Source organism: Glandiceps talaboti, chromosome 23 (genome assembly GCF_964340395.1).
Source record: "Glandiceps talaboti chromosome 23, keGlaTala1.1, whole genome shotgun sequence".
In the NCBI taxonomy this organism is placed as follows: Eukaryota; Metazoa; Hemichordata; class Enteropneusta; family Spengelidae; genus Glandiceps; species Glandiceps talaboti.
Window position 1 is genome coordinate 7,672,315 of NC_135571.1, and position 27,994 is coordinate 7,700,308.

The 27,994-nt window shown below is 35.3% G+C and overlaps 1 protein-coding gene across 1 annotated transcript; it reads right to left on the reverse strand.

Annotated features, from left to right (window-relative positions):
• Positions 1-303: 303 nt before the first annotated feature.
• On the reverse strand, positions 304-27,988 carry LOC144453031 (tubby-related protein 3-like). Its single transcript, XM_078144297.1, has 11 exons — positions 27,790-27,988; positions 13,638-13,933; positions 12,784-12,900; positions 11,477-11,667; positions 10,293-10,490; positions 9,654-9,766; positions 9,200-9,314; positions 8,728-8,826; positions 7,633-7,720; positions 7,063-7,146; positions 304-6,669 (listed from the first exon to the last, which is right to left on the reverse strand). The coding sequence occupies exons 1-11, from the start codon at positions 27,813-27,815 to the stop codon at positions 6,536-6,538; spliced, it is 1,461 nt and encodes a 486-aa protein (XP_078000423.1). The 5' UTR covers positions 27,816-27,988; the 3' UTR covers positions 304-6,535.
• Between the last annotated feature and the right edge of the window lie 6 nt (positions 27,989-27,994).

The window sequence follows — 27,994 nt, forward strand, 5'->3', positions numbered from 1 at the left end:
CGCGAAATCTTGTACGACGTTGGGGGTATTACAAACAGGCCTGTTATAACGCATGCGCGTTTAGCATATTACCGAGCCGAGTAAAAAGGGTTAAGGACTCTAATTTTCAGAGACGGCAATTGCTGAAGTTAATTACAAAATCTACAAATGTATTCTTTATTGTTTCTTCCAAGTCAGTCTCACATACTTCTTCTTGAAGACAGAGTTAAGTCGGAATGCGATTATGATATTCTCTGAATCGAGTCCCGACTTTCTCCATCTGCAAATTAGACCATGTTTCACACAGCGACACCACACCAGAAGTTCCAATTTACACTGATTTTTTTATTGTTTGCTTAAAAAGCTGTAAGACACATTATAATGAACAAAGAAACAATTAAAAACAAGGTTTCGAATAAAATACTTCAGAGCATTAACGTTAATCAATGGCGAATAAAAGACCATTAAAATAGATATAAACGTCTTATAAATACAATTGAATGTACACAATCAAGCCCGCCTAACTTGGTCTAAACAAATATTACAAGCTGGTTGATGGGCCGAAATTAAAATATTTGGCCCAGCTAGGGGTACCAGCAATAACCCTCAGGTTTGAAAATTCAAAATATTTTTGGCACGATGCCAAGATTTTGCTACATTAATTAATCTTCACTGACAATGAGAATGTAGAGCAGTTCCAAACAAACAAACATGCATGCTAGCCAACTAGACCAAGTCACTTTCTGATTGGTTGATTGGCTGCATAATTAGCAGCAGAAACCAATCAGGAACCCTGGCTGGTATATTGACTTTCAACCTTGGTCATCTCTGATCAAATTAAACTCTCCAAATGGTATCAATTCAGTAGATCAAAACTCGTTTTTCATTGGTTCACTCATCTGTGCATCAACCAATCAGAAAATGATTAACTGGTATTATACAGAACAAGATGCAAATGTGTCAAAATTATACCTTACAACAGTACATCATCTTAGTGACATTTCATATTCTGGATATTTCATCTAACTTCCAATGACCTGTAGTGTCCTGACCTGTAGTGTAAAGGTCACTGAGGTCAAAGCCCTGTAATGACCTTTCTTGAAAAGGTCACTGACCTTATATTTTCCTGAAAAGGTCATTAAAGTCAATGACCTGTACTAAACTTTCCCGTAGCGGTCACTGACCTGTAATGAACTTTCCTGTAAAGGTTACTAAGGTCAATGACCTGTGTTGAACTTTCCTTTAAAAGTCAGTGACCTGCTGTCAACTTTCGTCAAAAGAAAACCATGGTCAGTGACCTGTATTGACCTGTCTTTTCTAGGTCAGTAAGGTCAACGACATGTAATGAAATATAATTTAGAGGTCACTAAGTTGAAGATAACACAAGGTTTATTTTTTTATTAAATTACCTATTTCAGAACAGATTTATAGCTCCTCACTATCATAATATATCTCTATCTCTTCTATTTTCTTTCTTTTCTAAAGTATCTGTTTCCATTCTCATATTGGACGGCGTCTTTAATTTTTGCACTGCTTTTTGAGAACATTTTTTTTTATATATATTCATCGTAGACTCTCAGACCGGGGATAACCTACAAATGTGATAAATACTTGACTGATAGAGCTATTCATGTAACATGCTTATAATAACACACTAATTTCCCTATAGTCCCCAGGTCTCCACAAAAACACTGAATTCTGAGATTTCTGAGTTTCCCGTATTTTGTCTTATTTTCAAACACAGTAAACACAAACAGACAATTACTATAAAGTAAGTTTTTTTGTACCTATAAACGGTTTTCAGTTATACAAGGACAAACAACAACAAAAAACATGGATAAGTAGTTCTATAGTACGATAAATTTGAAAATACTGTGAAATAGCTTGTACGTGTCACAGGTAGATGTATTGTTTAGGATATTTTAGATTTGAACACCCCTAGTAACTATAACAACAAGAGTTCCCTCACTTGCACCAATTAGAATTAGTTTTACTTATATCAGTTTACCAACATCACCTTGGTGATGCAAAGAACACAGACCTTTTCTTGTGTTAAAAATTCATCAATTCTGATTGGTTTAACCATTTTTGCATCAACCAATCAGGTATTTGTACTTAAATATGAAACAAATGTGGTGACACTGTCATCAATTTTCATTGGTTTAACCATCTGTGCATCATGCATCAACCAATCAGAAAGTCCTGACTGGTACATGCACACAAATATGTAAATATTATGCTGACACTGTCATCAATTTTCATTGGTTTAACCATCTGTGCATCATGCATCAACCAATCAGACAAAGCTGATTGGTGTATGCACAGAAATACAAATTAAATGTCTGTGCATCAACCAATCAGAAAACACAAACTGCTACATGATATGTACAGGAATACATAACAAATGTGTTGCAATTTACAACTACTGTCTCTATGGCATTCACTTTACAAGTTTGATTTTGTTCTATTCCTAGTCTGTAAGGGCGCCCTCACACATCAGCCAACCCTTTTCACAAGAAAAAGAGCAGGTCGGTGAGAACGAAAGGACATGACAGATTTTACAGTCTATAAAATTGAACGCACCTCAAAATAAAACTTCGAGACATTTGATTTTCGATTTACAGGCAAATTAGCCGATGGGGCACACTCAACCTTAAAACAAGCAAGAATCATAAAATAACATCACCAGGTTTTTTTTAACGTGCATCATTCTGAGACTCAAACATTACATATTTATATCTACATCTTTTTTGATTACATCTGTATTTTGTATACTATTGTGAATATAATTTCTGAAGCTCAGTTACTAATCTATATTTTTACATTAGGTACCATCAATTACATTCTTTGTTTGCTGTTCGTGTGTGGGTAGGTTTGTCGGTAGATTTTTGTTTGCTCAAAATTTCCACGGACGGCCGTGTGTCATACTATTGTAAATGGAAAGACCGTTCAAAGATCTTCAGAATAACAACACATATTTCTAAATAGTTGTTTAAGACAATCCAACTTTGGATTTCGACAATTCTTTTCACCAGTCTAGTAGATTTAGGTACAAACAGAATATGAATCAACAGAAAAGTGAATTTTACAAGACATGCTAGCATTGTATGCTTTTCTGTGTTCGGTTTTTTCCTCTGTCTGTCTAGTAGGTTTTGGGTAAATTCAAGGACGGCAAACAAAGGTAATACCCCATGGGACACACAGACAGGAAGAACAGCGCCCTCGCAGGCAGTCATACAAAGGACAATTGATGGAGCCTTAGATACATCCATCTTAGAAAAATCCACAAAAGATATTGCAACACACCAAAGAACGAAAGAAAAAACACACCTTGGTAAAAATCTTAGTATCTCGAGACATTCAATTCATGTAAAAAAGATACCAAAATGGAAAGAAAATAAAGGTCTGGATGGAATACTGGCTATTGAAGTAAGCCTGCAACCCCTACTTTTTCTTAGTGGATCGAGCTTTACATTGTCTCTGGTGAGACCAAAGTAAGAATGGGGGAGTCAGGTTAAGTACGATACCAAACAGGAATTGGACATACAGTGTGTTTATAATCATACAAGACAACTTAATCCTAATCTCTGTAATCCTGTGATTAAATCTGAATTCAAAGCAAATATCTAGGTAATTTTGATGGTTGCATTATTATCAGAACATGAATTATTTTTCAACAGCTTTAATATTGTAATTACATCCATATATTTAGCAAATTTAAAACTAAAAGAGAATGCTAGCTTTATTACCGAGTCACTATCATAGGTAGACCCAATCTAGAAATTGTGCAGCCATCTTCCAAATTTCAAACTAGTAGACCTTTGCAGTGAACAGCGCCCCCTAGTGGTAATGTTGGTGGAAGTGGCGTAATTTCATTATGTAGATTATCAGTAAATAATATTTCATGTTATTTGTATTGCCATTTTGGTTTTCAATGGAAGTGTCAGATTACTTGATGTTATTTCAAGATGTTGTCACAAGGGGGCGCTAGACTAGAAAAGGTCCGTTCAGTTCCTCACAGTACATAGTGGGCTTCCAAGCATGCCTTCAAAACATCCTTTGTATCTCTTGTTCTAAACAATTGAAAGAGATACAACAATTCTACTATTCCACGTCAGAAATCCTGCATGCAATTTTCAGAAAATTTGAAACGTTCATGCCCAACATGTTACGATTGAATGAAAAAGTAGAATCAGGAAGCTTGTTTCTAAAAATGAATCTGTTAAAATCCACACCTCCATGACTAACTGACTCACCCTCGAAGGCATCTACTGGCTTATTAGCAGTCAAACTATATTGTAATCTCTTTGGCAATTCAAAATGGACAGATTCAAAAAGTTTTGTGTAAACATCAGTAAGACATATATATACAACATTAAAAATTCCAGCATGCCTTCACGAAAAGAATATTATCTAAAAGTCAACATTACCACAAGAACTTAGTATTTTCTTGGAATAAATATTATTATACTTCTGCCAAATCAGCATTTTTGACAACTGACTGTCGACTAAATTCAAAGTGCAATTGGCTGTGAACGATGTTCTAACATCGCAAGGTGATTTCTTTGTAATTACTTGAAAAAGTGTTTTGTACAACATGGCGTTCTCATTTCAGAGGATCTTTGATTTCATCAGCAGATAAAACATCTTGTTCTCAGCAGATAAAACATCTTGTTCCCGTAAATCGTTCATGTAACTGCCATTAAAAGAATTCCGTTTTTCTGTTCCGAGCATGCCCATATCTATATACACTAAGCATACCCAGAAAACGTCAACACTGAACATGCCAAGAATGAAGCTACATCAACACTGAGCATGCCCAGAAAGCAACACATTGTAATACGAGTACATTACTGATTACACTCAGACTTTGCCACTGGGGGCGCTCTCTTCCATCTGCTCTTACAAGACTCTGGACTGATATCACAGCAACATATCCAAGATATAAAAATGATACATTTTGGGAAGAGTCATTACTGAGATGGTCACCCAGTACGTCTCACGAAGTAGAAGCTACAGTAGCTGATCATCAAATTACTCTTCTGGGGCGGGCAGAAGTGAGCCCCCTAGTGGCAGAATCTGGGTAATAAGGACGAGAAATACCCAATCTGTATGCAATCTTCGAATGCTCATTATTGATCCAAACAACTAAGAAAATCAAGGTATATACTAATAAAATAACTACATTCGTTTCATTACTCCAATATTTCTTGAAACTAATTAATATAAAATGATTCTCCTGTATATACCTTGTCATTCATCTTCTTTCTTTTTTTTCTTTTTTTTTCAGGTTTATTTAAAATAATCTGGTAAATGCACTCTTGTAGTCTAAAGAAAGAGGGTCTACGTGGCCACAATTCTTCAGGTTCCTGTCATGTTTCGTGGGTTTTATCTCAATCTCTGAAATCAGTGTAGCTTTTGAAAGTCGAATATCTAATGAATGCATCCTGTTGAAATCAGTGTATGGTTTGAAAGTCGAATATCTAATGAACGCATCCCTGTTGGCTATCATGTTATCATACTTACAGTATTATTTCATTACGTAACAAATACGTAAGAAATTTGACGATAATTGTGTCCATACTAATGCAAATAATTACTAGTCTATTTGTTTACTATAATAGTACCTTGTGACGTCACATGTGAGTGCAAGTGTGGCATATTCGAATGACTGCAGTGTCCCTTGCGGCCTAAAGTGCAATGGAAAATGCAGCAAACAAGAGTGTAAATACCGTATCAACACTGACATCCATGCATCACAGGGTTATAATACTATGTTTATCGAAGTCAACAAAATCCGTTAAAAAAATTCAACTGTTCATGTGACTTGGTGTACGAGGAACGATCCAGTGCTGAGATACTGATATGCAGCGTTTTTGGTATCGCTCTGTAATGCTAATACCAATAGTATGCACCTGGAATGATCCAAGTATTCACTGGTACACATGTAAAAAAGATTCAGTAGTGAGCCCTCTAAGTCAATTTGATGCGCCACTGATGCACACTATTTCTACTGACGCACCAAAATTTGGTGCTCCCCTACCTCTGACTGTGTGGGGACCAGTGTGTCCTCTAAGCCAATTTGTTGCGCCAATGATACACGCAATTTCTAGTGATGCACCGAAATTAGTGTTCCCCTATCTCTTACTATGTAGTGACTCACAAGAAATGCCAGTTTTTCTGATTTTGACTAAGAACAAAATTTGGCTATCATTAGAGGGTGCCCTATTCAGTACTGACGTTATATTTACTGATCAAAGTGTTCCAAATATTTAACGTAGTAAGTTTTGAAGAACTGATAATGAAATATATGTTTCTGGCTTCAAAAAATAGAAAACGGTTCTTCTAGTTATCACTTTCTTTAAAAGTATACATTTAAATCAAGTAGTGTCGCCTGAATGAAGTAGTTTTGCTTTACTCAGTGTGACGAAAAGACCACGCAGACCAAATTTCTGAAAACTTTCATCTTTCTCCAAACAAATATCCTAGTCTTGTAATTAGTATCTGCAATTTTTAAATTATTCTTAAAAAAACAAACTGTTTTGTACCGTGCTTGCTATTCACATGCAAGCTTGCTATCAAAGCTACTGAGAGCAATGCCAAAGGCTTGCAGTGCACACATGGGGTAGTTGAAATCCATGGTGAAAACGTCTTCAGCCACACGACCGAACTGCATCACGATGTAATCGACTAAAAACAAATAAAAACAAAATAGTTTACAGTCACGCGCCGAGAATCTCTACAGTAAAATGACAAAACTAAGATTCTGTGAACACAAGTATTTTTGCTCTAAACATATTTAGCCTACTAAGTATTGTCTTTTCAATATTTGAAACAATATTTTTTATCATTACAGCTAAAATGCTGTAGGCTTGGTGTTTCACTCATGGGTGATTACATTTTTTGACACAAAGATAGACATATTTCAACTCTAGAATTTTATTGCTATGGGTATCATGTACATATGGTCAATCCATGCGAATTGCATTCGTCTTTCCAATCCGCATGGATTCCAGGCTAATAATGATCAAATGACTATTTATTGTAATGTTACTTAGATGTTTAAAAAAAGAGGAGCCTTACCATCGTTGTCGTGAACTATCTGGAAATTCTTGACAGATGCCTGAGTGACACGGCCATGGAAATTTAAGACATATGATTGTGTATCTAAGGCACAAAACAAACAAAATAATTATTAGGATTATCAATAATTCTAGACAATAAAATCTTCTTTTCGTGAAGAAGTAGACTCCCCTGATAACATATTTACACTAAGTATTCATGAATAGATGTATTTTATCTACACGGAAAAGTACTGTCTCCTTTTCTGTTTTCCTTATACAGCTGATCGTCCATCCTTGAGGCACCCCCCCCCCCCACCCCCCGCCAATCACAAAAAAACAACAAAAACAACAAAAATAGCAAATACCGATTACGACTGTCATACAGAATCTTACTAAATTTGATGGCGATGAATATACTTTAAATATATTACATGGAGTTCTGTTGTCCACTGATTCATTACAATTCAAGATTGCAAAACACATAAGTTAATTTGCATAACAATGTGGTATATTGTTATACACTATTGTTATGTAAATTTTGTACAGCTTTATAATTATTTTCGAGGGTAGAGAACACTAGTAAACATACCATCATTCCAGACGGGTGTTTTATTGTGTAATTCCAATAAGTTTTCCATTGATTTCTTTTTCCACCTTTCTATTAATGCTTCATGTTCCTGAAAATGTCAGAAAACAATCGGAATTTTTTAGAAGACATGCATTGACATTAACACTATACTGGGATGTAGTTTTACAACCCATAACACCAAAGTAAAGCATTTTCTGTGTGTACTACAATCTTTTATAGCATCCATATCAAGTACAACCCATAACACCAAAGTAAAGCATTTTCTGTATGTACCACAATCGTTTATAGCATCCATACAACCCATAACACCAAAGTAAAGCATTTTCTGTGTGTGCTACAATAATTTATAGCATCCATATCAAGTGTAAAAGTATGTTGTTTCATTTGCTAATTGACAACATTAGAAAGGTCACATGCTAGGCTTGTAAACAAACCAATTGAAACGGTATATTTTTACACTTGATATGAATGCTATAAATGAGTGTAACACATACAGAAGTGCTTTACTTCAGTGTTACTGGTTGTATCGAAGTATTTTCACTTGAGTAAACAGCTTTTAAACTCAGTGTGTGCCCCTTTAAGCCTTCATTTTATTGAATCTGTGTGTCCTCATATGAAACTGTAAAAGGCTGCAAAGTGGGAACCAGAATATGTCATGTTGAGCAAGGGAAGATTATTTTTACACAGTTAGTGGGATTAGTTGTGTATTAAAAAGGGCTCAAGCTGAGTTTATATGTTTTTGGGATGTATTTTTTTCAGCATATCAAAAGGTACTCACAGTGTAATTTCTACTTACTGAAGCATACTTAACCATCACTTGCAATCAACTGAACTCAAACATGGTATTAAGATATATAAGCTTACGAATGATCCAATGATGTAATTTAGTATACAAATAAAAAAATGTAGAGGAACTCCCTACTATGTAATCAACAGTTCTAGCAATGTCAGAATACAAATTGTAATGTCATAGAAGGCAGACATTGATATAAACATTGTACTTGAATAGTTTAACCTCAGTTTTTTGTTAATATTTTCACTTGAGTAAAAAGGTGCTACATTCAAATTGTCTCACTTTTAACGTAAACTACTTACATTGCGGGGTGAGACAGCAACTCTCTCATGGTCTAAATTCATACCAGGAATAACAACTGTCATTTTACGTGGTCCTTTGAATCCTAACACGTTTGTTTCCTGTACAAAAGATATACAATAAAACACTTGTTATAAAATATTACCAATTGTTAGAAAATGTGTCAGTGTTTATAGCATACACGCGCCAGGTTCAACAAAAAGTATGGAATATATACTTTGTTTGTTCTATGCCACGACAACATGTGTGTATGTAATGACAACACATGTCTATGTCATTGGTACTGCCAATACCGAAAACATTATTACATACCTGCATGCAAATAATATGCAAATGAGGACAGTCAGATGAACTCCCAGCTGTACTGAATACTACAAACAGTGCAGACTATCTCATTGAAATGGCTCTGTTGTTATTAGATCAAATCTTTATCAGTTTGAATTTCTAGTAAGTGAGGATAGAAGATAAACTTACATAAATGACAGCTGCTAATTCAGTTCTAATATTGGAACCATCAGATAATGCCCCTGGTTTGCCTGGATTGATACCACTATCATATATGGTGAACTGGGTTCCTAGGAAATTGGACCTGAAAATGACAACAAAGAAAATTGATTCTAATGATTCAAATGTCTTTGTATAGGTTACTGAGTTAATTTGAGGTGTGTGTGTGTGTGTGTGTGTGTGTGTGTGTGTGTGTGTGTGGGCATGTAAATAGGGATGCGAAAATGGCAACTATGACTTCATTAAAATGATTCAAATGTCTTTGCATAAGTTACTGAGAGGTAATCTGAGGGAAGCGTATGGGATATATGTGCATGTGCATGCTTATGTGAGTGTGTGCATGTGCATGTGTGTATATGTGTGGGTGGGTGTGCCTGTGTCTGTGTGCGCAAATAAATACTGTTGAAAAATGAATTACACATACCTTAGTTTTCCAGAAAAGCTTTCACCAGACCTGGATAAATCTGTGGCATCAGTTGACATCAAATAGTTTGCAGTTTTACACTTCTTACGTTTTCTACCAGCAAGTAAAAATAACTGCAAAAGACAGAAATATGTTTTCAAAAAATACGAAGGAGTATTGCTCTATGTCATTATGAACATTGAGTGTGTGATTCAGAACTTTTTTTTAATGTGGTCTACTGTCGCTGTGGACGTAGAATATTGGGGAGCACTGCATAGTCTCGAGCGACACCGACAAGACAGTAACATTTCACCTTCTAAGGTTGACATGCTATGTCAAAGACACCATTTGCTGGCGACGTGGTAGCGATGATGTAATCGGCATCCCCTGTTTTACACTGTCAGGGTATAAGCACTCAGGATTCATGAATATTCAGTGTACAACCTGAATACATTATTTCTGCTGATTCCCATGATGCAATAGCCTATAGCAAAGTTACCCAATTCAATGCTTCTCTGAAATCACAAGTAATTGTAGGTGATGAAAAATCATCAAATGACTCTCCAGTACAAACAGTTCATGAAAATTTGTTGGAGTGGCAGTCCCCGTTTTGGATAGACCAGCAATGTTGTTGAACACAAACAGATGAAGGCAACCTACCTTTTTTCCATCATCCCTTTCCATATGTAGATAATATGTTGGGAACATTCCACGGTCCATTCCCTTTTTATCCCTAGTAATTCTGCATTTAATGGTAACTCCCTGTGGAGCTGGTTTTGCGACAAACATTTCAGGGTCATCCACTTCAAGTAAATTATTTGCAGCACCACTTCCGCCACCAACATCAGATGGAGATTCCTATATAAACAATAGCAATACTGGAATTAAAGATGCAGTTGTTGCAACTGGGACGTTTTCTTGAAACAATTTTGTGAGATACAATGATTTACTCATAACATTGTGTGCAATGAGAAGATGTACTGAATCATGCATAAATACATTTATGTGGAAGTACACATACTGTAAACCTGGAAATTTTCGCTTAAGACTTATGTTCACTTATTTCACTAGAAAATAAAAACACAAAAATATGTAGCTACTAAAATGCCTTCTTGTACATGAACACAATGTACCAGTCTGGTAATTAGTAAAAATAAGTAGTGACTAAAATACCTTCTTGTACATGAACACAATGTACCAGTCTGGTAATTAGTAAAAATAAGTAGTGACTAAAATGCCTTCTTGTACATGAACACAATGTACCAGTCTGGTAATTAGTAAAAATAAGTAGTGACTAAAATACCTTCTTGTACATGAACACAATGTACCAGTCTGATAATTAGTAAAAATAAGTAGTGACTAAAATACCTTCTTGTACATGAACACAATGTACCAGTCTGGTAATTAGTAAAAATAAGTAGTGACTAAAATGCCTTCTTGTACATAAACACAATGTACCAGTCTGGTAATTAGTAAAAATAAGTAGTGACTAAAATGCCTCCTTGTACATGAACACAATGTACCAGTCTGGTAATTAGTGACTAAAATGCCTTCTTGTACATAAACACAATGTACCAGTCTGGTAAATAGTCAAAATTAGTCTTTGAGAACTAGCTGATGACTATAAAATCGCAAAATTTTCTAGTAGCGAAAATATCTAGGTTTACAGTAGTACGGTGCAATATATCATCAAATCAACTGATTTTGGGGTCCGCACCCAAAAATAACAAGAACAGGATTTCATACGGCAAAGTTTGGAAAGATTTGAATAACTTTGATTTTAAGGTATAGATTGGCTGCTACTTTGTACTTCTACTGACTATAAATGAGCAAGTCAAACTTACTCCTTTATATTTTCTCTGTTGTTGTGTTGTCATGGCCTGTGGTACAGTAGGAGGTGCTGTAACTGCAGTGTATGAGGGTGGAGGGGCAACACCAATAGGGACTGAACCTGTGGGTATCATATCTTCGTCATTATCATCATGATGATCTGCCATTGTTGGTATACCCCTTGCAGCTAAAATTCTCTCTGTTTCTGTAAACACATAAATATACAATAAAATCATCTATTACGTAGCCTGTTTACAACACTGGCTGAACAACAAAAGCCATTATCAGAAGTTCAAATTTACATAGTTATATGTATACCATCACACTTCATGTATTGAGTATGTATAGAGGGGTCAATGGTAACTCTTGTGTTCATCGAAGTTGTATATGATCATTTACACAATGACTTCATTTGAATAATGAGTCTGACTAGTTGTGTTCATTTACATAATGACTTCATTTGAATAATGATAATCTGACTAGTTGTGTTCATTTACACAATGACTTCATTTGAATAATGAGTCTGACTAGTTGTGTTCATTTACATAATGACTTCATTTGAATAATGATAATCTGACTAGTTGCGTTCATTTACACAATGACTTCATTTGAATAATGAGTCTGACTAGTTGTGTTCATTTACATAATGACTTCATTTGAATAATGAGTCTGACTAGTTGTGTTCATTTACATAATGACTTCATTTGAATAATCATGTCTGACATCCCACTGCTACTGACAGCTTACTTGGCGGATATTATGACATTGTAAAAAAAAGTTGATGTAGTTAACGCTACAAGCTGAGATGCAGACAGTTATAGGAGTCTTTCAGTTGGTCAAATATTTGACTATTTTGTCTGTTTCATCAATGGAAAACTTTTTTTTATATTTGATGCAGTAGCATTAATTGCAAAATGTACCATATTACAATCATATGTGCACAGCGTTATTACAACATGTCACAGGTTACAGTTGCAAAACTGTAAATGCTACACTTTTAGGACAGCAGGGTTGAATGAGTACAGTTTCATGCTACAATTTGTCTAAATGAAAATGAACTAACATGCCAACAAAACATTCGTGCCAATGTGTCTGTGTCTAGTGGCAGTTCGTTTAATTGGTTGATTTCATTCAGACTAAAGTAGCATGAAATTGCCAACTTGCTATCTTAAAAGTGTAGCATTTACAGTTTATTGATTTCTGCATGTGTGTATTAAATAGTGCCAGTGAACAGTAACCTTCAATGTGCTATATATACATTGATGTGCTCTTTGCAGTTGTTTGAATCTAAGTCTGTAGATAAACTATCACCAACTCTTACCTGTGGTTGTTCTGATAGTTGGTTCATCATCGTCTGGGGACATACTTCCACCAACTGTTAAAACTTGTACAGTGGTACTGCGGTCAGAATGAACTGATGATGCTGGTCCATCGTAAGCTATACGAAACAAAGCATGGAAAAAGTAGACAAAATACATTATAAAATATTGTATTTCATGGCAGCAGGTTCAACAACAAAGATACGTGTATTTCAATCAGTAAATATGGTAAATCACGTCACTTCTATCTGAATAGTATACTTGTGAACACTTATTGCCAAGCTATGAGGGCACTAGAAGATTGACCCTAACCTGAGGGCTGTTATGTAGCTACTATTTACTACTCTAGGCTACAAGCATACAGATGCAAAAGTCTTGGTGTTGGATTAACAAAGCTTAAAAGTGAATACACTTCAAAAAACAAAGACATTTTCATAAACTTTGGGTCCTGGAAAGCCATTTCATGACTTTCACATCACCTATATTACGTGTGATTTCAGATAAGCATCAGTTTGATCTTTTGCCTCATTTGGGAATTTTTGCTACATTGCCGCTTTGAAGTCAACAGAAATACATATGTAACAGGTGAACAATCAATATTCATGACTCTCAAGTGCTTACTACCTTCAGTGAGAGCCCTGTGAATATTCACTGTCCATCCCACTCCATATCGATTTCATTGCATGTAATATACAAACTTACGTATGTGATGTGAAATCATGAAGTCACTCTCCAGTAGCCAGAGTTTATGAAAATGCTTTCATTTCATGGAGTGACATTTCTTGTTAAGACAGTGAGATGATGACAAGCCTCTCGTTTAACTCACAGCTGACAAATAAATGGTGTGTGTACTCACTGTATTTTTCGATGTCAGCACCATGGTAAACATCTTTACTGTTGTGTTCCATCAACGGACGGGATTCTTCTTGTCGGTTTCGACGTGATTTACCACCTGAACTGACACGTCCTTCTTCATTAGCCATCACCATGCCTGGTGTCATTCGTTTCTCTCTCTGTTTCTTCTCTAATAAGGCACGCTGTTTATCAAGTTTCTGTTGGCGTAAACTGGTGGGTGAACTTGAGCCCTCATTGTCGATGACACTCCCAGGAGGAGTCGAAGTCCAGCCACTTTGTTGTGAGCTGGACCTGTTACTGTAGAGTAAAGAAAACATATGTAGTTCTATTAATATTATTCACATGTATAAATAAGTCAACTTACGTACATTGTAAAATCATGAAATGACTCAAATTGTAACTATAGATACGTTTCTGTAAAGGACATATCAACTGCTCTCCAGGGTTACTTTGATTTCACTGTTATATATCAATGTCGTGTGTGTATGTGTGTGTACATGTATGTGTGTGTGTGTTTATGTATGTGTATGTACATTTGTATGTATGTATGTATGTATGTATGTATGTATGTATGTATGTATGTATGTATGTGTGTGTGTGTATGTATGTATGTATGTATGTATGTATGTATGTATGTATGTATGTATGTATGTATGTATGTATGTATGTATGTATCATGTATGCATGTATGTACAACATGTATATATATGTATGTGTTCTAAAATTCAACAAGATAACAATTTACAAATTCATTTTCAAAAATGACTCAAATATATAAAAAAAAATGTCTTAAATGACTCAAACATTTACATAAAACATGTTTATACTATTTCATATATGTGTATTCCCGACACATACACATACATGTACATGTAATGGTACAGGCAACAAATATATGAGTATCGCTACATGTAGTTCATAGAGATCACTAACAGAATGCACTAGTCTACACTAAATGCCTCAGGTGTTAACACTAAACATTTACGTACATGCAATAACTCACAGACATTAAGGAACCATGAATAACGCGAAAAAAAACGTTTCCTGTCTAAATTGATAACAGAATAATAATGGCAATATTTTCATCGGGTATTTCACACATTCAAAGAATGATTAAAAGTACATTACTGTAGTTCTTATTATTATAGTCACAGTCCATTTATCACTCTAACATACATTTATATAAAATAATTGATTTCATTTTTAGTGCAGAATTCTGATCTATTCAAATGCTACGATGTAGTAGCTTCGTTGTCATGCCAACATTTCGAAGACAGCAAACTACTGCGTCATCTCATCTTAACAGGGAAGGAAAATATAAAGGAGTAAAGTGAAATCAAATATTGCTGCTAAGTCAAAAATTGTTCAGAATGATCCTAAATTGCCATCTACATGTACTGTATAGGCATCATTTCTGACTTGTTGGGATGGGAACAATATTACAGTTTTCTTAAAAGTGCCAAAGCTGAGTTTATATGGTCTTTACTCTTGTGAAAATACTTGCGTAATAACCTTGATAAAACTATTTCAATACAATTTTAATGTTGATGCATGCCTTCTATAACATGATGATTGTCTTCTGGCATTGTTAAAACAGTTGATTGCATACATGTAGTAGGAATTTCTGCAACATTTTCGATACATGCATTAAAATTACGTCATTTGATTGTATAAAAATAATATCTTGATACCGGGTTTGAGTTCAGTTAATTGTAAGTGATGGCTAAGTGTGTTCCAGTATTAAAGTACAATACTGCGAGTACAAAATGTACCTTGTACACTGTACATGTACATACATTTGTATGCAGCATAAACTATCGTACATCCAAACAGGTATACATCATTACATGTAAACTTAGCTTGTACCCTGGTAAAGCTACATGTACAATTGCTGCAACTGGAACAGATTTGTTACTGTTAGATATACATGTAATGACTTACTTATCATATAATTCTACATTCTGAACAGTATTGAATCATCTGTGGTTTAACATACATTTTGTATTTGTGCAGCTGTACACATACATGTACAATGTAGTATCATACAAATTACAATAAATCCAATCAAACTGTTTTTTGGGTCTACACCTAAAAATCAGTGACCAAATCTGTTCATGTCCCAATCACAGTTACGATATAGTGCAGATTAAATGTCTCAGTCTATATACAGTTGTGGAATACAATAGTCATTACTCAGCTGAGTATCCCCATCCTCTCAAACTCCTATTGGCAATCAAGTCCATACATGTTATTGCAGGACTTGAGTCGACAAAAGCTTCAATTTTTACTTTCACTAAATATCAACTCTGTGTAATGTTTGAGAAGTTCAAATGTCTTGGATGATACAGTAACCTATACAGATGAGCTTGCATCAATATAACACATTGTTAATACTGAAGTCTGGTATACATGCATACACAAAAGTTGACATTTACATGTGTCTGTATATTAGTTATTACTAGACTCAAGGACTTCAATGTGTTGCATTTAATACGCATTCTGTTTTCATTTGTAATGAGTCGGTTTGTCTGAAGTGCAGGCTGTATATATATATATGTACAATGAATGTATTGTATTTTTAGAATCAAGAATAATATGACACTAGTTTCAATGATGTCTACAGATTGACTGTAATCTAAGAGCTACCGTGATGTAGAATTTTGATTCCACATACAAATGTATACAATGTGTACATCTTAAACTAGATACACTTTTTTTGTACTACCAAACCAGAGTGACTATAGAGTTTCAATCAGTCGGTGTTTTTTATGTCTCACACAAGGTTTTTGTTGCAAATTTATACATAACACAAAATACAGACATTGATAGCATGCGATTCAAACACAAAACTTTATTTGTGTACACAGTGAGATAAAATGCATCACTTTCTTTGTGCGTGTGGGCTATCAGTGCCTGTACATTTGTATTTTGTTTGTGTAATTTGTAACAAAAAAGATGTTGTGCGAGATGTAAGTAATAGAATATAGATTGTCAACGAGTTCGGGAGGGTTATGTGTCAATAAACGAGGGGGAGTAGCTCCCCGAGTGTTTTGGCACATAACCCTATCGAACTCGCTGTCTATCTTACTTATAATATGGCGTGATTGGCTCAAACGAATCTTTTTCAAAATTTTGTGTAATTTGTTGCATGCAAATTGAGTGCTGAGCGTAATATAGGTCACACCCCTAAGAAAGAGTGGGTTATGGCTCCATATAACCAACCGAAATCAAGGCCTCTGATTGGCCAAGTCAGTCTAGCCGTAGTATAAAACACATTGTGTCATCTATCCGAAATGCTGCATTGTATAGGTTGTAGTCTTTCTAATTTGCTAGTATAATACCAACAGAAAAGATTGCAAGTAAAATTACACCAGTGAAATGAAGTGCAGTGTATGATATCTACGATTACAATCATTTACCCCAGACTAGTAGTGTTATCTTCATCTAAACTGTGTTATAGTGTATTATGACACAAATTTGTTTCACCAGCTTGAAAAACTAATCAATGGTAACTATAGCAACGATCAAACGATCTCTCCTTGTCAGCTATTTCAAATCAATTCCATGTTGTTCTGACAGGACTTCTGACGTACGTGCAGATGTAGACTTTTAATCTATATGAAAAATATCAGTGCATACCTACAAGTGCATGTACATAGAGATAAGTTTTAGAATACAATGTTTACAATTATATCTCGTGGTAATATTTCGCTTTAGGCATATCTGAAGATACACATGTAGCATACAATAGTAACGGTACCGTCTCAAATGATGTGTACATGTAAATGCGTACATGGATGGCTTCACAAACTAATTTGCAAAATTTTTCTTTTTATTACAACCATAAAGATGTTTTATCATCCCATCTAGTAATATGCAGCACCTGGTACACTCCATTTTGTCATAACTGTCTCAAAAACAGACTGAGAGTGAGAGTTCAAAGGTCATATTGTAAAGTTAATACATCTCCCAACTGTACAATATACATGTACGCAGTGTGCCTGCTAATGATAGCTAAATTTTGTTGTTGTCAGTCAATATTCACGATCGCGTGCTGGATGGGCACAAAGACCACACTACGCTCACTCCCTACTATATTTTTTTGCATTGAATTTTCCTCTCTCACACAAAGCTACACCAAAGTCTGTGTGACACTGTTGCAAATAACAACCAACAGTTGAAGAAAGCATGCATGTATCAGTAGTAATACATGGTTACATTTACTTGTAATTCCAGTCTAGAGTTGAAGCTATCCATTGGGTTTGATTCTCAAGAGAATATAGATGTACATGTAGAGACTCGATACCATGTTGGCATTTAGACTATTAATTCATTATCTCAAATAATATCTTAAATTACAATATTATTGAAATATTAATGAGCACAAATTACCAATACAGACATGTTCATAACTACATTGTATAATACATTACAATTTCATTTCTGCTGCCATGGTAACTATGACGGAAAGGCAAAAATTAATTATACTTCTAATGAAGCAGTCTTTTTCATACATGTATGTCTATTGCAGTACATGTATCACTTAGAATAATTACTATTTAAGCAAATAAATTAATATTTAATTTCATAACAATTTCCTGTTATTACTTTAACTGAAGTGACATCTACATCCAATTATTGTTAGAATTATCTTAATCTTATTATTAAAATGCAGACGGCTGCAATGGACCAGTGATAACTTCTTTATTCACTGGCTGGGATCTGGTGAAAAATTACTGCCAACAATACTTACAACTGGTGACATCAGACTGTGGACAATGGAACCTGTTACAAACAGGGAAAATAAACATTAGCTCAGCATGTTGGAACAGCACAGACTAGTATTAAAACAGTTTTATGGCCTCTTTATATGTACATGGAATGCCAGGAGAACTGGAAATTTGTGATGTGAACTTGAATGTAACGGGGTCGTGGAACTGTTCTTATCAAATGATAGAATGTAATACAAGTCTCTGTACTTCCAATAATGTTGTGCCAAGTGTTATTAATCCAATCAGTTGTTTACTTTCCCGGTTTGTAACAGGTTCCGTTCGTCCACGGACTGATGTCAGCAGCTGTACATATCGTGGTACATTTATATACAACACTGGACCACATACAAAGGTACATTGTTATGTACATGTACAATGCTGGTTATCTTTTCATTTTAATAATTTCAGTGATCTTTTTCAAATAAAAGCTAAATCTCATGAGTCATGTGAGATTTGTGACTGTGAAACATTGCATTTGTGGAATGTTGTTTGTGCAGGACAACCCACTGGTCCATATTTCAACTACCTAGCCAATAGTGACTTAGTCTAGTAACTATACATGTGGTCATTTTCTATTACAATTGTATTTCTCTCCATCATACAAATGTATATAGTCAAATGACTTTCTTTAGCACAGCAGAGAGAGAGAGATTGTAGAAAACGATAACACATACCATGTACATGTATAGGTACTAGACTACAAATGTAATAGTACTGACTATTCATAGCAACTGCTAAATGGATAAGCAATAAACAATGGAAATAGTATAACCAGCAGGCCATTCATCATTTGTAATCTGTCTAACACAGAAGGGCATTGCATTGGCAAATCCCGCCACTCTATGGACCTAAATGTGTTGTTGATGAATGATCATAACAAATACAGGTAGTCTTACTTGTGACTTGCAACTCAATACATGATGCTGAAGGTTCACAACAATACATAGATTTAGTATAGAGAGACGCTTACAATTACTGTAGAGAGCCCACTGGCACTACCAAAGAAAAAATGTTAATTTCAAGCCTTGATGTACATACATGTATCCCGTTTTCCGGGTTGGAAATGAATGGTAGCCCCCTGTCCATAGACGACCAATGTAAGAAAGGTTACCGTAATTATACAGATGGTAGTCAGTTTATGATAAAAACATTTATGTGGCAATAAATACATTTACAGACATGAAACATTGAAAGATTAGATTAAGCCATATTTCCAATGGATGTCGTGTTTTCAGTTCAGGAATACATTTATGGGACTGCTGGTCACCATCCTTGGGCTACCACTTGGAAAAAAAACGAAAAAGTTTATCAACCCCTGCTTTTCCCCCCACATAACAATGACATCCTGAAAAAATATAGAACAAGACAGACACACCCACACTTGTGGAATTTTTCTGTCTACATACAATGTACATAATGTATACGTTGGCAGTAACTATTGACTGACCTGAATACAACAATAAAGTTCTGACCTGACCTGACCTTTGGTAGTGTTGAACCACTCCCTAGTCACGCTAGTACATTGTACATCTCTCCCAGCAGCAGTGCTCTCTTTCCAGAAAATAATGATACTCAAAGTCACACAACTTTACACAACGTACGAAAACGTACATGTAATTGTACATAACAAAATCTTATGTTCATCCAGTCATATTTGTAATATGGAAACATTATTGGGAAGACCCTATCACTCTACGATACTGAGATAAACATGTCTGTTGATTACTTTAAGTGGCCATATGGATGAGGATTGGGTATTTATTTTGGATTTTTAGTTTATAAACAATTTTATCATGGCCTTCTACTTGAAAAATCAATGTGAAACGACATATGCCAAGATAGTGCTTGTAAATCAATACATTGCAAAAACGTAAAAATATGTAAAAAGTTTTTTATTGTACGTACAAAAACAGACATTTTACATATTTATTAATCTTTTGCAATTTATTGAGTTACAAGAACGGACTTGACATGTGTTGTTTCATATTGATTTTTCAAGTAGGAAGCCATGATAAAATTGTTTATATATTAAAAATCCAAAATAAATACCCAATCCTCATCCATATGGCTATTTTAACTAGCATACATTTGTGCATACATGTACAAATTGAGGTAACTCTTGATATTCAAACTCAGTCTGTGAAACCTGTAGACAGTTCCATTTGTGATAACAATTTGTATATACAAGCATCGCGAACATTTTACCTACTTACTGACATCCTCACCACATTTGCACCATCAAAACCCTGCAGTTGATGAGTTTGACAGGTCAAAGGTCATAAATGTAACTGTCATAGCAACAAGTAGACACGATATTTGATAGATAATCACTCAAGAAGATGACACAGCTTTATGCAGAAATGGCATGTATGTACATGATTACCAGGTCAGAGGTTATGAAAATATTATTGTTATGGTATTAAACTCATGATGATGAATGATCCAGATTTGCTGAGAAACAATATTTCACATTGGCATCCTGACCTGTATGAAGATGAAGATAATAAAGTGCTTGGGAACAAAGGCCAGTCTTTATTTATTTAACCCCCCACCCCCCACTCCTGTGTACATGTTTTAGCATGCCCTCTTTCACAAAAGACACAAACAGTTGTCAAACTTAAATGTCAAAATAATCAAAAAAGGTTATCTCAAGGGGATAGGACACACAAAATTTTGGTGTCACAAGAAATTGCTGTGTCAAATTGAGTATACATGTACATTGCTCCCTGGTTCTTATATACATCATAGCAAATTGTCACTTGGTCTTACTACAGTACATGTAGATGTACACTCACATCTTTCTTATTTTGTAGATTATAATATTGAAGAAGGCTCAAAACTACAAATGTTATTTCAGTTTTATCATTAAATTGTCATTTAAACTGTTTACCTGTGGAGAGTATTGTTTAAAAATGCTCTCCTTTACATGTACATGTATTTGTTTTCATTAAAGTCTGGTTTGATCTCAAGTCATATACTGGATCTATCATGACAAATTCCTGGTATCAGTACTAGCATTTTACCTCCATCACATGCTAGAGGGTCAAAATGGAACGAGAAGACCAGTTAACTTCTTCTAAATGTGTATGTGCCTACAGCAATACATGTGCATACACTGTACATTGTATACAATGCACATGTGCAGTGAAATCACAACTTAGGATTCAGTCATGTGTGGATTTTTGGTTCTCGCCTTTCTCCTCCCACGCCAGGCATTTCACCAGTGACCATTTATTGAAACCTAAAATCAGCAACAGTAGTCTCGATCCAAACTGGTACAGTATTACGTATTAAAAACTTCATTACTTTACCAGTCTAACCAAGGCAGTTACAAAAGGTGTTAGACTGTGGTGCTCCCCTGGAGTGAGCGAAACACAAAGGGCGCATGTCAGTAGTAATCCAGCACAAACTGACAGGCTGTCGTCATCGGACTGCACTGATATGCAAATGTCCAACCAGGATTCCATCTCCAGTCTGTTTAAAAACTAAAATCATGTGGGGACGTGATGATGTCATCATGTTTATATGAACACGGTTGGGGAAGCACAGAAATATGTGTTCGAACAACTGCCTTGACTAGACTGGTAAAGTAATGAAGTTTTTAATATGTAATATTAGACCAGTTTGGAACTAGACTACTGTGACAGCTCAACCCCAACTGAATATGGTAATTATGTTTACACCATATAGCTCAAATGTCTGACTTGATTGGTTCTAATCATGTGGTTGATGCGCCCGACGTTATCTCACCGCAGGAAAAAATTAAACCCTAATACAAATTTGCACCTTCTTTCTGGCTGAATAGTCATTAGAGTAAACGGCCACTAGCAAAATGCCAGAGATAGCAGGAAGAGCCAAAAATCCACACATGATTGAATTCTTGGAGTGTGAAGTCATGACGTCAACCAAGATATTAATTATGTTATTTTCATGACACAGCTCAGCCTAGGTGGTAAAACTCTATTTCAAGTTATGAGAATTTTTATTTGGAATCTGCAGCATTCATTTATTTTTGTAGCTATAAGCAACGAAAATATTACTATTATTAGGTAACATATCAACTGTCATTACTAGAAGGCTCTAACTTACACTGGTTTGACACTGTTTAGAGTGCGGAGGGGAGAAACGACACAATTATTTTATAATTACAAAGTTAAGACAAATAATGTACTGTAAAGCTAGATATTTTCGCTACTACAAAATTTTGTAATTTTCAGTCTTCGGCAAGTTCTCAAAGACTAATTTTTACTAATTAGTACAAGACTGGTACATTTTGTTCATGTACAAGAAGGCATTTTTTAGTCACTACTTATTTTTACTAATTACCAGACTGATACATTTTGTTCATATACAAGAAGGTATTTTAGTCACTACTTATTTTTACTAATTACCAGACTGATAATTTTTGTTTATATACAAGAAGACGTTTTAGTCAATACTTATTTTCACATTATTGTTTTCCATTGAAATTAGCAAAAAGATATATCTTTTTGAAAATGTTCAGGTTTATAGTATTCTTTTCTGATCACAGACCACGGCCGGGTATGGTGAATTGTACTTTGTACCCAATTCAAAGGGCTCACACCAGGACTATTCAACAACAAGTATTTTAATAATGATATTACAAAAAAATTCATGACATGATTATTTTCTGAGTGATAATGATATGCTTTACAATATAAATTGTGTAGTTTACTATGATTTAATATGATCTACTATGATTGCTATGGAATATTCCATTGCAAGACAGGGAAGGAAGCCTCAAAGGCATAGATAATCCCTCTTTTATTTTGTTCTTCTGCTGATCAAGTCTAATTTTAAAGTCACAGTGTCTTGGTTTGAAAAACATATTCAGGTAAGTCTTGCCAGTGAGATACAGTCTGCTGAGTGAAGAAATATTTCCTGATGTCCAATCTGACTGTTGATTTGGCAAGTTTGAATGACTGTCACTGTCCTCTGGTTCTGCTTGACTGAATACGAATGAACAGTTTAAAGTGGCCATATGGATGAGAATTTGGTATTTATTTTGGATATTTATTTCTTAAAACAGCTTCACTAAGTTTTTCTACTTGAAAAAATAATGTGAAATAACATATACCAAGTCCATGTTCACAACTCAATAAACGGCAAAACATCAAACAATGTGTAAAATGTTTGTTATTGTACGTACAATAACAAACTTTTTGCACTTTTTGCATCTTTTTGCAATGTATTTAGTTATGAACATGGACTTGGTATATGTTATTTCACATTATTTTTTCAAGTAGAAAAATTTAGTGAAGCTTTTTTATCAAATAAAAATCCAAAGTAAATACCAAATTCTCATCCATATGGCCACTTTAAGTTTATATGCAGGAACTTTATCAAAATTTCCTTTCATAATCCGAAAGACTTGAATTAGGTCGCCTCAAAGTCTTCTTGTTTGTAGGTTCGAAAGACTCAGTTGATTTAGGTTATGTAGACCTCAAAAAAAATTTTAATATTTGGAAATCTCACAAATGCAATACTTCATAGATATGTCATTAACGGAAAATGCTTGCGACTGTCAAGAATTTTTACACAAGAAAGACTCATTTAATCAAATCATTACAATGTCACATCTATAGCCTTAGGGTACATGTACCTGCTTTCATCTCAATTTCAAATGAAAGTTGTATGTGCGATACATGTCCCTGCAAATGAATACATCTCTATAGACAGACTCACATGACAGAGAATTTCGAGAAGCAAATCATCAATTTTTGTTGATGTTTAAGACTTACTTTAGCAGTATCGATGAACTGCTGTAGTCGATATTCTGGTTCCAAGATGCACTGCGCAAGATGATGTCGCTTGCCATATGTTGTTACATTTAGTCTTGTTTTGTCTTCATTACGTTTGAAATAACATTTTCATCAGGAAATTATGGAAAGACATCTTTGATTATGAGTGATTTTATAGCACAAAGACTGAACATCATCAATGACAGAGAGGGATTTTACCGATGAACCCGCGTACGGTCATTTGACAACCATCCCTGAGTAGCGCATGCAAACTCCTCAGCGCATACACAATACATGGCATTGTACATGTACAGAGAGAGGTGCAATGCATCTTGGAACCTACATGTACAAAAGGTCTATTGGCCTCAGTACTTCCCTGTTGATGTTGATAAGATGTCAATGAAAATGTACGATTTTATTAAAATACTGTCTTTTTTGACTTTTTCGATAAATTTTCATTGTAACTAGAAACCTAGACTAGAGTACACTCTTGCACAATATTTTAGTGTTTGAACCAAGTTTGGATAACCTTTCTTTAATATCCCCCTTACCTGTAGTCTGGTGCTATCTATCTATCATCAAATCATTGCTTACCCAAAGAGAGATCTTGAGATTTGATGATACAGATACACGTAGCACTAGACTACATGTATCTCACCTGTTGCTTGTATTACTGTTATCCTTCGTATTTACCTAACAAAACTCTACATGTACGTACATCTAACTATCCATACATGTAATTCTGAAAATCACTTGAATTTATTATGTGAGGCAACGTGCCCTCATAGCCAATTTGACGTGCCACTGACGCACACAATTTCTAGTGACACACCAAAATTTGGTGTTCTCCTATCTCTTACTATGTGGGTACCACTGTGCCCTCTAAGCCAATTTGACGTGCCACTGACGCACACAATTTCTAGTGACACACCAAAATTTGGTGTTCTCCTATCTCTTACTATGTGGGTACCACTGTGCCCTCTAAGCCAATTTGACATGCCACTGACACACACAATTTCTAGTGACATACAAAAATTTGGTGTTCTCCTATCTCTTACTATGTGGGTACCACTGTGCCCTCTAAGCCAATTTGACATGCCACTGACGCACACAATTTCTAGTGACACACCAAAATTTGGTGTTCTCCTATCTCATACTATGTGGGTACCAGTGTGCCCTCTAGGCCAATTTGACATGCCACTGACACACACAATTTCTAGTGACGTACCAAAATTTGGTGTTCCCCTACAGTGTGCCCTCTAATGATAGCCAATTTTGTTGTCAGTCAAAACGATAAAAACTGACATTTCTTGTGAGCCACCACATAGTAAGAGATGGGGGAGCACCAAATTTTGGTGTGTCAGTAGAAATTGTGTGCGTCAGTGGCAGGTTAAATTGGTTTAGAGGGCACACTGTTCCCCTATCTATCAGTATGTGGTGACTCACAAGAAATAACCAGTTTTTATCATTTTGACTCACAACAACAAAACTTGGCTATCATTAGAGGGCACACTGATGTGGGGAGTGTTTCAAATGCTAAGCTTTATTCAAGCATTGGTGTCGCAATGTAAAGGCAAACTTCGGAATATGATTGAAAAATTAGGTATACAAAACATCTGTCTGGTAGAGCTACAAATGTATAAAAAAGTTGGTCCAGAATGAAAAACTGATCCCACGTAATCCACTTATAAGATAACACTAACGTGATGACATGGGATTGAAACATACCCCTTTAAGCTATAAAGAAGGCCTGTAGTACATATTACTAGCATACACTTGTTTGTTAATGTTATCTAGAATATTTGCATGGCATGATACACAGTAGGCAGGACATCCGTGTTGCATACCAGGTAGTACACATCCCTACTTACATTGTCACTATGTGAGAGATCTTGGAGATCATTACTTCACATTTTGTAAGTAGTAATTTCCTGCTACAATGCATACACAAAAGTGAAGTGAACCTTAAGTACTTTGACACAAAGAATCTGACCTTTGACCTTTTGGTATATTTTTTTTACAGAAATGTCAAGGATTTGAGCAGATTTAGAATTGTGACAAGACAATCTCTGACGCCATTGAAACTTTCCATTGTTTTCTGCACTTCTAGAAGTCTGTTCATGTTTTCTTAATATATTTTCATTTCCTTGATCTGTTCTTGAGATTTTATAGCCTACATCATGTACATGAGTTCATCCCACCTTCTTAATCCCCAAGGTACTGACACGCCTTTGTCAAACATGAAATTACATTATTACCATTACAACATCTCGACATTCCATTATTTGTGTGTACATAGATTTCATTAGTACAAGAATTGGTTTGTCTGCTAGCAAATTTGATTAATTACTAGTATACAATTTACAAAATTGTTTTCACAATGGGTGATTTCATACCTTGATAACACAGCTGAGTGAAAATAAATGTTACACAATGACCACATACTTGGATTTACAATATTAATATGGCAACTTAGTGAAACAATATATTCTTCACCATATGTTGGATTTCCTGGTCTGTTTACAGATGTGGGCAATCTGAGAAAAAGGTAGCATGTTCACTTCACAAAGGCAAAAGTTTAACAACAAAATTTGTGGTTGACGTCAGTTCATTTTTTTCAAATGTTACTTCCTTCAACATAAATCATTATATTAAGTACACGCTTTCAGTTTTCCATGACTTGAACATCACAATACCAACAATGGCATATTATAATATAACACCTTGGACATTTTTCTTTCCCTAAATACCTTTTCTTTTAAGAAGTTTACATAGCAAAATAATGTATTGTTATGCAGATTATGCTCCCCTTTATGAAGATAGGGATATTGGGTGGAACCCTCGAAGTGCTGCATGTCTGAGAGGAATCCTGTATCCCGTGTGTCTGGGATCTGCCAGCTGTCTGTCATATACAAACATCCAGTTTCCGCTAGGATCTATGGCAACGCATTACAGAAAGTGTGCATCAATGTTTTTGTGTTGTGACTGTTTGCCTTTGTCGTTAGTATCAATGGAATTACGTTAGGAATTCCAGTTTTATTGTTTGTATTTCAAGACTAGTTGTCTGCATTAGTTGTTAAAACATTACATGTTATGACCAATTCTCAACGGAGTGTCATTTGATAATGTTGACAGACCTCCCCCCGTTAGTAACATCAACATCAGATTTCAATATTCAAAGCTCAAGCTCGATATCCCAACGGAGAAACGTCACCCTTTTCCTGTGTTTACGAATTTCACACACTACAGACACTACTCTTGAAAGCTAATAGTCTGTCACGGACAGGGGCTTACAATCTAGCCAACTGTTATTTCCTGTTAAAGGGACTACTCGTACGTCGAAAGCTTTCCAATTTCTAGTTACGTACGGTGTACTACGAGTGTTGTGTTTCCAACATACCGGTACAACGTTTCAAATTTATAAACGTTGGGCATTCCAACGTTACTTGATGCACGTCATGTACATTCAGACCTACCACGTCTACGCCATTGCGTTGGTAAATATCCAATCATAAGTAAACCGTACACTAGTATTTTTAATTTACACGATCGTACATTGATATGATGCGCCATCTTGAGATTTGATTCAGTCTGAAGTCTAACTAAACGAACGGCTTACCTGTACAGATCTTCCCGATGATACATAATTCGGTACCACGCTGCACTGACAGGTAGTTAAGACGTTGGTAGCTGTCATGTACTGTACCTGGAGATCTCAATTACGCCTGTTGACGTCGGAAATTTGAGAAATTTTTCACAAATTTCAACTGCAAATACGGAAATTCGGTAGATTTCAAGATCCTCCAGGTATTTCCAATGGCGAC

Excerpts from the sequence above, each read along its gene's own strand:
- LOC144453031 (XM_078144297.1), bottom strand. The coding sequence starts at position 27,815 with ATGTATCATCGGGAAGATCTGTACAG. Across the intron at positions 12,901-13,637 it reads TGCTGACATCGAAAAATACA|CTTACGATGGACCAGCATCA; the intron begins GTGAGTACACAC and ends TGTTTCGTATAG. Across the intron at positions 9,767-10,292 it reads AAAGGGATGATGGAAAAAAG|TTATTTTTACTTGCTGGTAG; the intron begins GTAGGTTGCCTT and ends TGTCTTTTGCAG.